We start from the raw sequence: 13,625 nt of genomic DNA, 5'->3' as shown, positions 1-13,625 counted from the left end.
TGTAGACCTCTTATGTCTGAGCTTAAATGTCTAAATGTAGCTGAATGCAGCACTTGAACACACAGATGCGAATCACACAGCTAGAAAATGGCTGAGAATCAAACGGCTTGATTGCTACAGCCGGCCTGCACTGATAATAATAATGAATCACTTGGAAACGTCCAAAAAAAAGAAGAAGAAATAAAAGTTCAGACTAACGAGAACTTTGTTTTAAATCTGTTTATTTAAACAGATATAAAATGGATTATATCCACCAGTGTTGTGCATGAAGTATTAAACACGTTCTTCAGAGGTTATTCTTGATATTTAGAATAATAAATATAATTTTTTATAAATAATAAAAAAGTTGATTTCATATTAATAGACGTATTCATTTGATTCAAGTTTTAAGTGTTCCCTCACATTAAATAATCTTACAGCCAAAATATTTACTCCCTGATGCTCCGGTGAAAGCAGTCTTTTGTAAGAGCTCATTTGCATACTGCAGCTTGTGCATTAATCAGAACGTAGAATGCAAATGAGAAGGCGGGCAGCTTGATGGGTTCATCAGACGGCAGCTCACGTCCTGTCAGCGGAGGAAGAGTTCGATCATCCACCATCTTCAACAGCTCTCCATTCAGACGAACTGACCTGGAGACAGATAAAATGAGTGATTTAACACCCTTGAGGTTCTTACTATGATAGTTGATAAGGAGTATTTGGGGATTAAATATGGACCATTTCGAGAGATGTCAACAAAAACAATGGTCCCAACGTATTTCCTGTTTTACATTTTTATTTTCTATAGCTTCGGAGAATCTAAAAACAGCCACATATTGATAATGTTACGATAACTGGTTTAACACTGAGTTATAATCGAATTGCCTTTTGTTACAGCTATGAAATAGTTTGACAACAAGCAGGAGAGGTTCATGAGCCAATGACATCACTTCAAGAGTTCACACTTAGCTGATGCTTAATAATAATAAAGCATGTTTAGCATGCTGTCCCAGGAGAGAGTCCTGAGCTCATAATATCCTCAAGCCCGGGGCTCCTTCCCGTTTGAAGGGCGAGAGGGGCGTGTAAGCTCAGGTAGGTTTCGAGAACTCCCCTGCTTGTGAATGTGCTGAGATTTAACTAGCTGAGTTTGCCTTAACATGCTACTTTGAAGTAGTCAATTTACTAATGGTGTATGTCTTTGTACTATGGGAGGAAATTGGGAAACCCAGGAAAAACCCACATGAGCACAGGGAGAACATGCAAACTCCCCACAGAAACACTGACTGGCTCGGTGAGGGGTCGAAACAGTGGCGTTCTTGCCATTAGGCAACAGTGTTAACCACTGGGCTGAGCTAACCACTTCCCCTCAGGAGAAGGGGAGGAGTAGGGTGGAAGAGAGGATTCTTCCAGACGAAGATGACTGGAGTGGAAAACTCTGATTATTTATTGTGAGTCAGTTTTAACCTGATTGGTGCAATATACAGAGCTGATGAGGTACCAGCCATGTTCATTAATAAGCATGTGATCCTCTCCAAATTAGTTTATTAATAAACCACACCACATTCAAATGGTCTATATGAATAAATAATGGAATAGTGAATATATTGTAACCAATTTCTAGCAAGGTTTACATACAAAGTTGCAAATTTAAAAAAATGACAAATAATTTGCAAATAAATTATTGTTTCCATCCCATGTTTAATAAAACTGAATTGTTAATTTGTGGAAAATTAGGGTAAATTATTAATAAAGCTTACTATTCTCATTGTTTAATAGAACTGAATTGTTATTTTGTGGTAAACTGCTGCAAATTATTAATAAAAGTTACTATTCTCATTGAAACTGCTGTAGTTTCATTTATTTAGGTAAAAAAAAAAAAAAAAAAACAAAGGTGACTGAATGGAAATAAATTAATCAAACAAACAATTAAGCAATTCGTTTGACAAATGTGTTACATTTCCAGTTTTCTAACTAAAAGATATTAATCTCAACTGAATTCACATCTACAGACAACTTTTAAATGTGCATAAAACCTGTGCATTCAGTTGGGATTAAGAGTTTAAGCTATGTTTACATTGCATTCCTGAATACTCAATACAATTATTTGGAAGGAATGATGATGATGATGATGATGATAATGATGAAGCAGCCTTTTTTTTGTCACACTACACTTTTACAGGTCAGATGAGGTATCTTTTAGAAAGAGAAAAAAAAAAGATACATTTGGGAAGAGAGAGGTGAAAAAAGTCCCTCAGACTGTCCTTGAAGTAGGGCATTGTGAGATCGCAACCAGCACATAAACACATAGACATGACATCGCAACAGGGAATGTGGATATAGTCCAATGAGGGCGGCAGGGCGGCTAGGACCTGCCACTAGAGAGCGCTGGTCACAGACCCGCCTACGCACACTGGTGGGTGAAAGCACACAAAGGGGTGCGGGGTTAGGTGGTGATTGTCTATCTGTAGCTGTGTATGTGTGTAGGCCTGTAGAGTCTCAACAGGTATCCTTGGAACAGGGAATTTCAGAGAGTCTCCTTCTCTTGCTATCCGGTGGAAGTTGTTTGTCTCCAACGAGTCCGTCTGTCAGGAGAGCCACATTGAAGCCGAAAAGAAAAGTTTTTAAAATTTGGGTCAATGTCTGCCAATTTCACAGATATTTATTGTCCGTCACAGGTCTGACCAAATGTTGTTGCAAAGCCGCTAGTTTCACCCCAATGTTTTCCAATTTGCGATCCAGGCCACAGTTTGGTTTGTAATGACCCTGCTCACTAGCGTTTCAATCCAGCCAGCAAGCTTTGTGGGGTTTTGAGCCGCACTGACTGTTTTTATCAATCGTCGATACCCCAGTGAACCACATAAACCCATCAGCAGAAACCCTGTTATCAAAGTTCCGATTAGATAGATATCTTCCATATTCTCCAGGGACAGAGCAGCCAGACACACGATGCGCCACTTCTCCCACCCATCTATCACATATCCAGCACCCACACCCTGAATCCTACAACATTGTGTGCTTTCACCCACCGGTGTGGGTAGTAGTGTTGCCATATATAGCTGACTTTTTCCAGCCCAAAGAGGTCCACAACCCACCCAAACACACGAAAATATTAGATTAATTTTTATTTCAATCAAAATTAATCTTGTTACTTTAACTGACATAATTTTAACCATAGAGCAACCAACACCAGCAGTCACAAAACCACAACATTAACGGATCAAATCAAAACACTGTCCCTTTTCACCCACACACTGCACTTATTGTTGTGTAGATTACAATACCTAGAGAATGTTTTACTTTGGAAATGGGATATAAATTTGTCCCATTTGCCATTTTAAATTCTTTTGAACATAATTAGGCGCTGCTTGTTAATGTTAAGATGGAGTCAGAATTCTATGTTTGTTCTTGCGGTCAAAAATTTTTTGAAAAAAAGTGTCATGATAAACCTCTGTGAGTTTAACTGCAGGCACTGCATGATGCATGTGCATGCAAAGTGGAATCAGAATTGTCCAGGGAGTCACATTTTGATTCAACTTTCCTTCATCTCTTGCAGGAGGGTCCACATGGTTTGCGCTATGCACTGGTCTTTACTAACTGCATGGAGCAGGAGCACAGTTATGTTTTGTTAAACAAGTTGCATTTAAAAAATACGTTGCAAAACCACCCGAATTTTGTCAACCCCCCCTATGCCATTTTTACCCTTAAAAATCAAATTCAAAACGGGCCAATCTGGCAACACTGGTGAGTAGGCAGGTCTGTGACCAGAGCCATTGGTTGCAGACCAGATGACTGCCGCCTTTATCAGACATCCCCTGTTGCGATGTTATGTCTATGTGTTTATGTGTTTATATGCTTATGTGCTGGTTGCTTTTTCAAGGACAGTCTGACAGAACTTTTTTATGCCTCCTGTAATGTATTTTATTTCTTTTTTCTAAAAGCTACCTCTCGTCTGATCTGTCTTCCCCTGAAATGTGTGATGTTTGTGTTTGGTCGGGTGGGTCCAATTTTGTTACATGTAAAAGTGTAAGTGACAAATAAAGGCTACATCATGATCATCATCATCATATTAAATTATCCTTAGATGTTTTTTTTTAAAGGCAACAGTTTATTGAATCTTTAAACAAACATTTGAAACTGTTCTCTTTCTTGTGTATACCATCCAAATCTCACCAATTAATTTGCTTTATTTAATTGTGCGTACAGCACTTTGGTAAGCACTTGTTATTAAAAAGCGCATTATAAATAAACATTCATCTGATTTGACCCATTAATATGCCTAAAATAATTTTAAGGATACTAAAAGACCTTTACTTGTTAATAAATTTGAAATCTATAAACAATGTAACAGAAGGAATGTGACAGATTGGGTATAACTTGTTTTTCAGCCTTTATGTTTATAATTTAAGCAAGAAATCTGCTAATTAAACATGACACTAAAGGGTTTCAACTGACAAATTAGAAATGACCCATTAAAATGAATAGAAAAACACTATTATGTGTAGTCTTTTAATAATATGAGGTCATAAAGTGTACTAAGGGATAATAATTCTATCAAAATTCTGTCATAGTTACTCATCCCACACGTGTCCCAAACCTGTTTGAGTTTCTTTCTTTTGTTGAATATAAAAGTAGATATTTTGAAGAATGTTGTAAAGCAACAGCCATTGACGTACATATTTTTGTTCCTACTTTGGATGTCAATGGCTGCTGGTTTCCAACATTCTCCAAAATATCTGCTTTTGAGTTTAACAGAAGAAAGAATCTCAAATAGCTTTTGAACAAGTGTAGGATGAATAAATGATTTTTCACTTTTTGGTTTGACTATCCCTGTAAGTGCATTAAAGCATGTGACACCTGAATAGAGGATTGTACTGTGCTAGGAAACAGATTTTCAGGACAACATTCCTCACATTGGAGATTATGAGCCGTTACCTGGAATAAAGGCCTTGTTCGCCAGCCTCATCTGACTGCAGCACAAACGCTTCAATGGAGCCGTTGGTCAAATGAGCTGGAAGATTAATCGTGGCTTCATTTTTGTTCAGGTTTAAGGCAAATAAGGTCACAGCTCCTTCTTTGTATTGTGTACTGGAAAAGAAAAAAACAAATGCCATGTCAAAAATAAGTTAGGCTTTGTTTCATTCGGTTTAAAATAATTGTGAGCCTTCATTTCTCTAAAACCAGATTAAGTAAAATATTTCCCTCTGCTCTGTATCTCCTAAATGTGACAGATGTGGTGTGGCAGGAGGAACTTTGGCACATTAAGATTTGATTTTGACCTGACTACAATTTGGCTATTTTTGTATATTCTACTATAATGGACATCTTTCCATTAACCCTACAGCAAGCCCTGATGGTTGGCATGATTACAGCTAAAAAGATGATCTTACCTAATTGGAAATTGGAAGGCTCCCTGTTATAATAGATGGTTGAACAAGTTGCTTTATGTCATTCAAATGGAACAACTACTGTACGTCTTGAAACTTCAAAGAAAAAAGTTGAAACCACATGAGAATTTTAAGACTTTAGCATTTTTAAAATTTAGCATTTTAAGTCTGTAAATCTTCATCTTTATTTCAAACATATATATTCATCATGTGTTCATGCTACATATGTTGTTATATATTTTAGGAATGCAATGGTTCTCTGTACGGTTGTCCTACCATGGTTTGGTGCACCCTGTGATCATTCTGTGATTCAGAATATGCTTTACTAATATTGGTTTGGTGATAAAAACAACTGCAACAAAGCAAAAAAGTTCTGCTTTTGTATGCTTCTGATTACGTTTTACGTGCACTGCGCATGTGAAGACCTGTTCAGTCACTTCTCAGTATTTAAATCTGTTGGTGACATCTCGTTTCCTCACGTGTAGCTGTGTGTGTGGAGTTTTTGTGTGTTTCAGTATGGCAAGTTATAGACATACAGCAAAACGGTGACCGTAAAACTGTGATGCATACCCAACCGCGAGTAGATTGAACCCTTGCAGCCCTGGTATATATACATAACCTAAAAAAACAACCCCTCCTTTTTTCTTTTTTGTGAGGGGGGGTCAATTATTCTGTGCTTTTTTATTATTATTGGTATTGTACTGTTTTGTTAAATATCTTAAATAAAATATCTTATAAATAAAACAAAATATTATAAAATAATTGTGAACAAGACAATAAAAGTACCTCTTTTTGTTTGTGCAGTGAAGGTAAACCCGTATTGGTTTCTTTAGTCCTGAATTGACAGTAACGTCTGCTTTTAAGACCTCTTGACCAACAAGCCTTTTGAAGAGCAACGACAGCCAGTAATCCTGATTTAGGAATGTAATGTTATGAAAAGCAAAACATATATATTAAAAAAAAAATAATAAAAATTAATAATTTTAAAATTAATGGTCTCTGCAGGTTTCACAAAGTCAAATTTTATACTTTTTAAGACCATTAAGAACGAAATTTCAGACGTATATAGCGCTAAATGCTAAGGATAATTTTTACTTGCCACATCAAAACACTAATTCTAATTGTTTATTTCTTAGCCACATATTTTAAATAATGTCCCAAAACAAGCAGACCCTAGTTGTATACATACTGTTTTTTTTTTCAACATAACTTAAACTAAATATATGCATAACAGCAGACTGATGATATCAGTTATAAATCGAGATTTGTTAAAAGAGATTTGTAAGTGATTGGATGTGTGTTGGATTGACTGGGCAGCTTTACATAAAGAAAAACCAAGACCTTTTTAAAACGATTTAAGACTTACAAAACAATATTTCAATAGATATTTTAAGGCCTAAAATTATGTTTTTTTGAAATTTAAGAGATTTTAAGACCCCATTGACGATTTCTTTATCAAAAATAAAAATTAATTAAAACACAAATGAATAAAATAAAAGTCTGGACTAATAAACATATACTGAGTGATTCACACTTACTGGAAGAGGATCGAGGTTATCATCCACTAAATGGTATGTGCCAGCACCAATTAAAACCTGTCTGATAACAACATTCAAACCAAGCTTAGCAGCAAGCCCCAGTTTGTCCAGCCACCTTTAATAAATAAAAACAATAATACACTTATTAAAATTATTACACCAAATATTAATAATAAATATATATGGGGAGATGATGTTTATAGATTTTTTAGATTTGAGGTTTTATTCAAAAAGGATGAATTTATTTAAAGTGACAGTAAAATATTGCTAGAAAAGCTTTGTATACATTTTATATTCATCAAAAACCTCTGAAAACATGTATTGGGAAAATGGCAATAAATAATGAAACGCTTCATAAGAATCAAATCAGCATATTAAAATGACTGGACCAATGTTAACAGAAGCGTGTTAATATTCAAACTGTTAAATCCACGCTAAATTAGCATTCCTTAAAAATAAATGGATTTTGCATTAGAACAGATGGTAACTTATGTGATTACACCAGAACTGTCATTTATTTATTTGATTTCTATATTTCATAGTTATCCTTTTCCTCACAATCTTGCAAACATTCATCTTAATTGGTATGAGATGAATAAACATCCTCACATGAAACCCGCCACAAATGTGTCAGAGAGACCAACGGCACCTCCACCATATGCTGAACTGGTCTCTCCCAGCCAAACCTTCTTCCCCGGGGAAACAGCTTCAACCATCTGAGAGCACAGTTTACCAGTTAATTCACTTCTTTTGTCTCATATGTCTCTCTTTGCTGAATGTCACAGGAGAGCTTCAGTTTTAATACATTATGCAGAATTACTCCAGTACCTCGAGGACCTCATTAATTTTTGTTGCCAGAGAATCGAGCACTTCAGGGTCAAGAAAATCCTCTAAAGATGTGTCTCGACCGTTAACATAATAGCTGTTCAAGAGGAAAAACATGATCAACTTAATGAATTATAAAAATAAAATTTGCATGAAAAGAAAATCATAACTTACTGATGCCAAGTGCATGCATTAATGACCTTTCCTCCAGTCTCCAAAAATCTGTAAGTGAATAAATATTTATTCAAATTAACTTTCAACTCGACAAATGCATTAGTAAGGCAAGGTGTGACTTTTAAAATATTGTTATAATAAGTGTTTACCCAGTTAACAAATCCTTGCGGTGATCTTTTGGTTGACTAACATCTGGTCCATAAAGTCCTGTTGAGTTGTAGATTGTGGATTCCTGAAGGATTTGATGCAAATGCATGAAATCCCGACCAAGTTGAAATCCATCCACTCTGACCCCTGCTTTCTTCTCATAACTGTTGGGTTCTAACATGAGATGAAGGACTGTGTTAAATAAACTGGTCAAAATAGAGAAACTGCAATGACATATAAACGCAGATGAAAGTGTATAGTTTTAGAAAGGATTTCTAAATAAAATAAACTGAATAAATAATAATAATAATAAAATAATAATAAAAACAAATGATGCAGACAGATAATTTCTGTAATGACTAATGCAATAAACAAAAAGGCAGAGTAAACGTAGCTTAAGTTTGTTTAATGTTGTATTGCAGCATTCAAATAAATAATAAAAAATAAATAATAAACAAAACTATGTAAATAAATATGTTTAAAAGGATTAATTAAAATAAACTGATTAAATAAAATAGTACAAAAAAACAAATGACCCAGACAGATCATTTCCATAATGACTAATGCAATAAACAAAAAAGCAGAGTAAGCATAGCTTAAGTTTGTTTAATGTTGTATCACAGTGTTCAAAAAGATAAATAATAAAAATAAATACTAAGTCAATAAAATTAAGTAAATAAAATAAAATAAATACAAAAAGTAAATAATTACCAATACTCAATTATCAAATTAAAACAGAATGAACAGTATATGGTGGGAAGAATTTAAATGTAATATGGGACAGAATAAAACTAATAGAACAAGACCCTAATTTAAAAAGTTTAATATTAAATTAAATAACAATGAAATAAATAATGGCACAAATACCAGTAAACCTATTCAAGTAAACCATAATAAATAATTTAAATTCATTTAAATATTCTCCTTTCGTAAAATTTGCATTTGAAAGTGAAATTCCAATAAATACACATTACGTTGAACAATGTCAAAATGTCTGTGTTTATGCCTTTATGTTTCACTGCACATATAAAACATTGGGTTTTTGTTGATGCAGGCTGTTAGTAAGTCTGGCTTTTATTGTGGACGCAAATAATAAACTAATAATCTCATCATAATTCAAAACGGGGACATCAGCACATGCACAAGCTAAAAAAATAATAATCTAAACAAGTCTTTTCCAATCCTACCATTGCCCAGCTCCCAGGACATCATATACTGCCTGGACTCACAGTATTTGAGCAGCAGTTTTGCATTCCCACTGTCCCAACAGTTTCTGCTTGTTCGCAGCAAAGCATTCAACCCAAAGATGAGCTCCAAACCAGAGCAGTTTGCAAAAGAGTACAGCAGGTCCACAGAATCTTCTGTGAAAAAAGACAGACATGAGACTTTTTATTTTCTTTGCAAACAAAAATGGCAAATTTATTAGTTCAATTCATCCTTATTTCTGTAGCACTTTTTACAATGTAGATTGTATCAATGCAGCTCAACATAGATTTAATACTGTAAATTTCACTGCTAAAAGCCAAAATACTGAAGAGCAATTCCCAAAGTGATACCAAGTGACCTTAGAAATAGATTTATTTAGAACTGCTGTTAATTTTTTCCCATCTTCTATTATCTTTTTTATTTTAGGGTTTCCATAAATTCCTATACTTTGAGACAAAACTTTTCGTTCTGCAATACTCAAATGGCCTTAACTGTAAGATGAAATTCAGATTGTGATTTAAATCAGTGAGTATTTCGTGATAGTACAGTGACTTTTACCATAAGTATCAGATAATTTTTCAATCTATAGCACTCAATAATAAGCTTTATTTCATTTACAAATGAATATGCCAAAACAGAATAGGGATTTTGTTATTTAAAATGATATAATAAATGTTTTTAAGCATAAGCTAATAATAACAAATACTGTATGTTGCATCTTGAGTCAGAATCTCTATGTATATTACACTATTATATTGGCAAATTGTAGCTATACACGCTCATACAACTCAACAGAAAAACTGTCAGCTTCAAAGTACAGCATTTTATTAAAACTGCAGTGATTAAACGGCATGTTATTTATTTTTGTCATGTAAAAAATAACCACGAGTCTGGGAAAAAGGGATATTTAGGTATAAATTATCTGGCTAAAATCATCATTGGCTGTTTGTTAAAGCATACTCATGAACACTGTTTAGCAAACAATTAGGAATAAAATATTTAACAGTCTTATATTAAAATAATGCATTTTTTAAATAAACAAATTAAAGGATTAGTTTACCAAAATTGAAATTTCTGTCATAATTTATTTACCCTAAGTTTATTCAAATAAATAAAATATTTTCTAAATTTTATTTATTATAAAGAACTGAAATCCCTCAGATGTCATAAAAAACTCTTATTGTGTTCATAAGATTTACTTTAATTATGGGTTTGGAACAACAAAGAGGTGAAAAAAATTATGACAGTATTTTCATATCTGGATAAACTAAACCCATAAAAACTCCTTTAAACTTGAGAATGTTATTGGCTTCAAGTATGTCTGACCTGCACTGCCATAGCTAGGCTACATTATCACAGATTTATTTTTATTTAGACATTTTTAATTTTCTATAAAAACTACGAACAATTACGTGAGAAAAAATCTGCTTTATTTATTCCACACTTTGTCAGACCTGCAAAATGTTCTAATTAAATTCCCAATTTTTCCAAACTGCAAATAAATCAAGTTATGTGTCAGCAGGACTTGATCTGGCATGAATTTCTATTCCTGTAACAGAACAATGTTTCGCTTACTCACTCATAAAAAACTCCCAAACAGAAGTGGAACAGAATTAAACTGACCAGAGAATTTGGTGTTGTGGTATTTTCCGTCCAGTTCCTCCAGAAGTAAAGACTTTGACTGTTGGACCCATTCCTGCTTTAACCGGTTTTCCAGCAGTGGAGGCAATTCAAGTCTCTTACATACATTTCCTGATGAAATAATATTAGATGTGACTGACTGAATGAATAAAACATTAAAAGCATTGATAAATAAATAAAAAGCATACATAAATATAAATGCATGAAAAAAGTATTAATAATTAAATACATACAAACATTCATGAAATGAGGAAATTAAAACAATATTTTATAGGGCCATTTTCTGTCTTTTGTTAAATTGAATTGATAATTTTTTATTTAACAGAAAGTCAAGAAAGCCATAATATTAAATGCAATTGATACATGACATTATATAGAAAATGTATGATTATTTTACACCAATCCATTCACAGAAAAGTTTATCATTTATTTTTTTTAATTCAGGCTTAACTTGACAATACAGAAAGAACATAGCCTTAGGGTTAACATGCAGAACCTTGAAATAAGCTCAACAGCCTGAAGACCCATTCCTGCTTTAACCGGAATTAATTTATGCTTATTACTTTATGCTTTAATATGAATAAAATGAAAAATATGAATAAAATACACATGCACACCATTAAGATACAAGAAAAACCTGTTGTAAAAATAGTAAATTATATAAAAACAATAAATAAAAATAACATTACAATTACACTCAAACAAATACACATTGAAGTAAAACAGTAAAGCATCTAAATACAATACTTTTCATTAAATCTCTCTAAAATATTTTAGGAGTATTAGGTTTTTTATGTTTTAAAACTATTAGTGTCCCGAGTGAATTTTTAGAAAAGTGAAGGCTTAAAGGGATAGTTGAACAAAAGTTATCATTTACTGATCAGATTAATCTTGCCCCGATGTGGTTTGGAGCCGGCAGATCTGGGTTATATGATCGGAGCATGCCCTAGATTAGATAAATTTTGAATCAACATCTTTAGATCATATTCATATATATGTAAAAAAGATATGGATCCTAATCCTTAGAATTACATTTTTGGTGAAGTGCCGGAACAAATGCACCTATCAGCTAATCATGTAGAAATCGTTGCCTTCTCTTCATTATTAGCCAAATGCCCGATTCTTCTCTGGTGAAAAAAGCAAACTCACCATACCACAAACACTGGATATTAGAAGTGTTATCACATCTTAAACTTGAGCATCTTAAATACATCATCCGAGGCTCTACAAAACGTTTTATGAGGTTTGGCAGCCTTTTCTATCCTACATTGAATGCTCAGAGGCTACTATATTCAAAGTTAAAGTTTATCTCTAATTTCCTAATTAATTTTATTTATTTATTCTTTATTTTTTTCTCCTTCTTTCATTATGGGGTGTCAGTATGTTTGTAGCTATGTACTGTGTTATTCCACATCTTGTATGTACAACCTGGTCATGTCTATTTTCAAAATAGTAATTATTTACAAATGGATTCACGGCATACAATTTGTTTTTTCTAAATTCATCCCATTCCATTTCCCATTAATATACAGATTAAAAACAGGTTTATAACCATTGACTTGGTATTTGTTTTTCTTACTATGGATGCTACTGGTTTTAGCAGCAGGTTCCGGTTAAAAATAGAAAAAGATACCTACATAGATATACACATTTTCTTACTTCATATCAGTGAATCTCTTTTACAGTGAATCTTGCTTTAAAATATCTGTTTTTGTGATCAACAGAATAAAGAAACTAGTTTGGAACCCCTAGGGGTAAGCACTGTACATTGCAAGTTTATTTTCAGTTTTGGGTGAACTATCCCTTTAAGCATAAGCAAATCCATCAACGGCAGATGCAACAGGTTATGCAGGGGCACTGTAGTATGCAAGGAATGTCCAGAATGGTCGTGTGAATAAGTTTACTGTTCCTCCATTAAAGAAAAACTGGAATCATGCCGGTAAAGTCAGATGACAGCACAGAGCACAACACAGACAGCTTACTCAGCCAGAGGATGTGGTTTACAAGTCATGTTTTGATGATAAGAAAAAAAGTACCTTGAAAAGCGCTGCTGCCGTTTTCTCTGCCTTGTAAATAATATCTTCCGCGTGGACTGAATTTTAGAAAATCTTGTTTGGTGCCTCCAAATCTCAGAAAGGCTGGGGTCAAAGCTTTGGCGAGGGTTCTTAACTTTGGTGAACTGCAATAAAACAGAATGTAATTTATTTATTTCAATGCTTCGTCACTCAAAGCTTTAAAAGTACTTACTTCAGTAGGTTCATAAACTTCTCCTCGGTTAATAAACTCGCATCAATAGCCACGGAAAGAAACCTTTCATCCACCCGTCGGGCAACATGGGACAAATCCACATCCACACGTACGAACTGACCAACATCATCCACAGAAATCACTGTTTTAGCCTCGAGGTAAACCGGGTCAAACAAAAGAAGAGCGAATATTGTGGAAAGCGCTGTGGCTGCGGACTTCATCTGTTCAGACTGCCGGTGTACTCCTCATTTACTGCTGCAGTTTCATCAGAAACACCCAGGCGAATTTGACAACGCTGAGATACTTCCTCATTTCTAGATAGACTGATGAAAAAGGAATTGGTGTATGACTCTATTTTGTAAAACATCCCACGGCAGCGGTTGATGGGCGTAGCTTCGGGACGGTTCCTTAATCTGCATACGCGCGCTGATTGGTTGGAACTCATAATAAAAGAGGTTGTTTGTAAGTCTGCTCCACCTTTGGT

At 34.1% G+C, this 13,625-nt stretch overlaps 1 protein-coding gene across 3 annotated transcripts; it reads right to left on the bottom strand.

The window, feature by feature from the left end:
• Window positions 1-204: 204 nt before the first annotated feature.
• Window positions 205-13,545, bottom strand: hpse (heparanase). 3 transcript variants are annotated; one of them, XR_015519637.1, is made up of 12 exons: window positions 13,142-13,469; window positions 12,931-13,073; window positions 10,877-11,005; window positions 9,235-9,408; window positions 8,050-8,221; window positions 7,901-7,948; window positions 7,730-7,823; window positions 7,511-7,617; window positions 6,699-7,016; window positions 6,150-6,434; window positions 4,912-5,064; window positions 205-630 (listed from the first exon to the last, which is right to left on the bottom strand). XR_015519637.1 is itself a non-coding variant. In NM_001045005.2 (12 exon segments), coding segments are annotated over 12 exon segments (1,641 nt in total). In that variant the 5' UTR covers window positions 13,363-13,545.
• Between the last annotated feature and the right edge of the window lie 80 nt (window positions 13,546-13,625).

This window comes from Danio rerio, chromosome 21 (genome assembly GCF_052040795.2).
Source record: "Danio rerio strain M-AB ecotype USA chromosome 21, GRCz13ab, whole genome shotgun sequence".
Classification (NCBI taxonomy): Eukaryota; Metazoa; Chordata; class Actinopteri; order Cypriniformes; family Danionidae; genus Danio; species Danio rerio.
The sequence above is the reverse complement of the archived record's forward strand: the minus strand, read 5'-3'. Positions and strand labels throughout refer to the sequence as shown.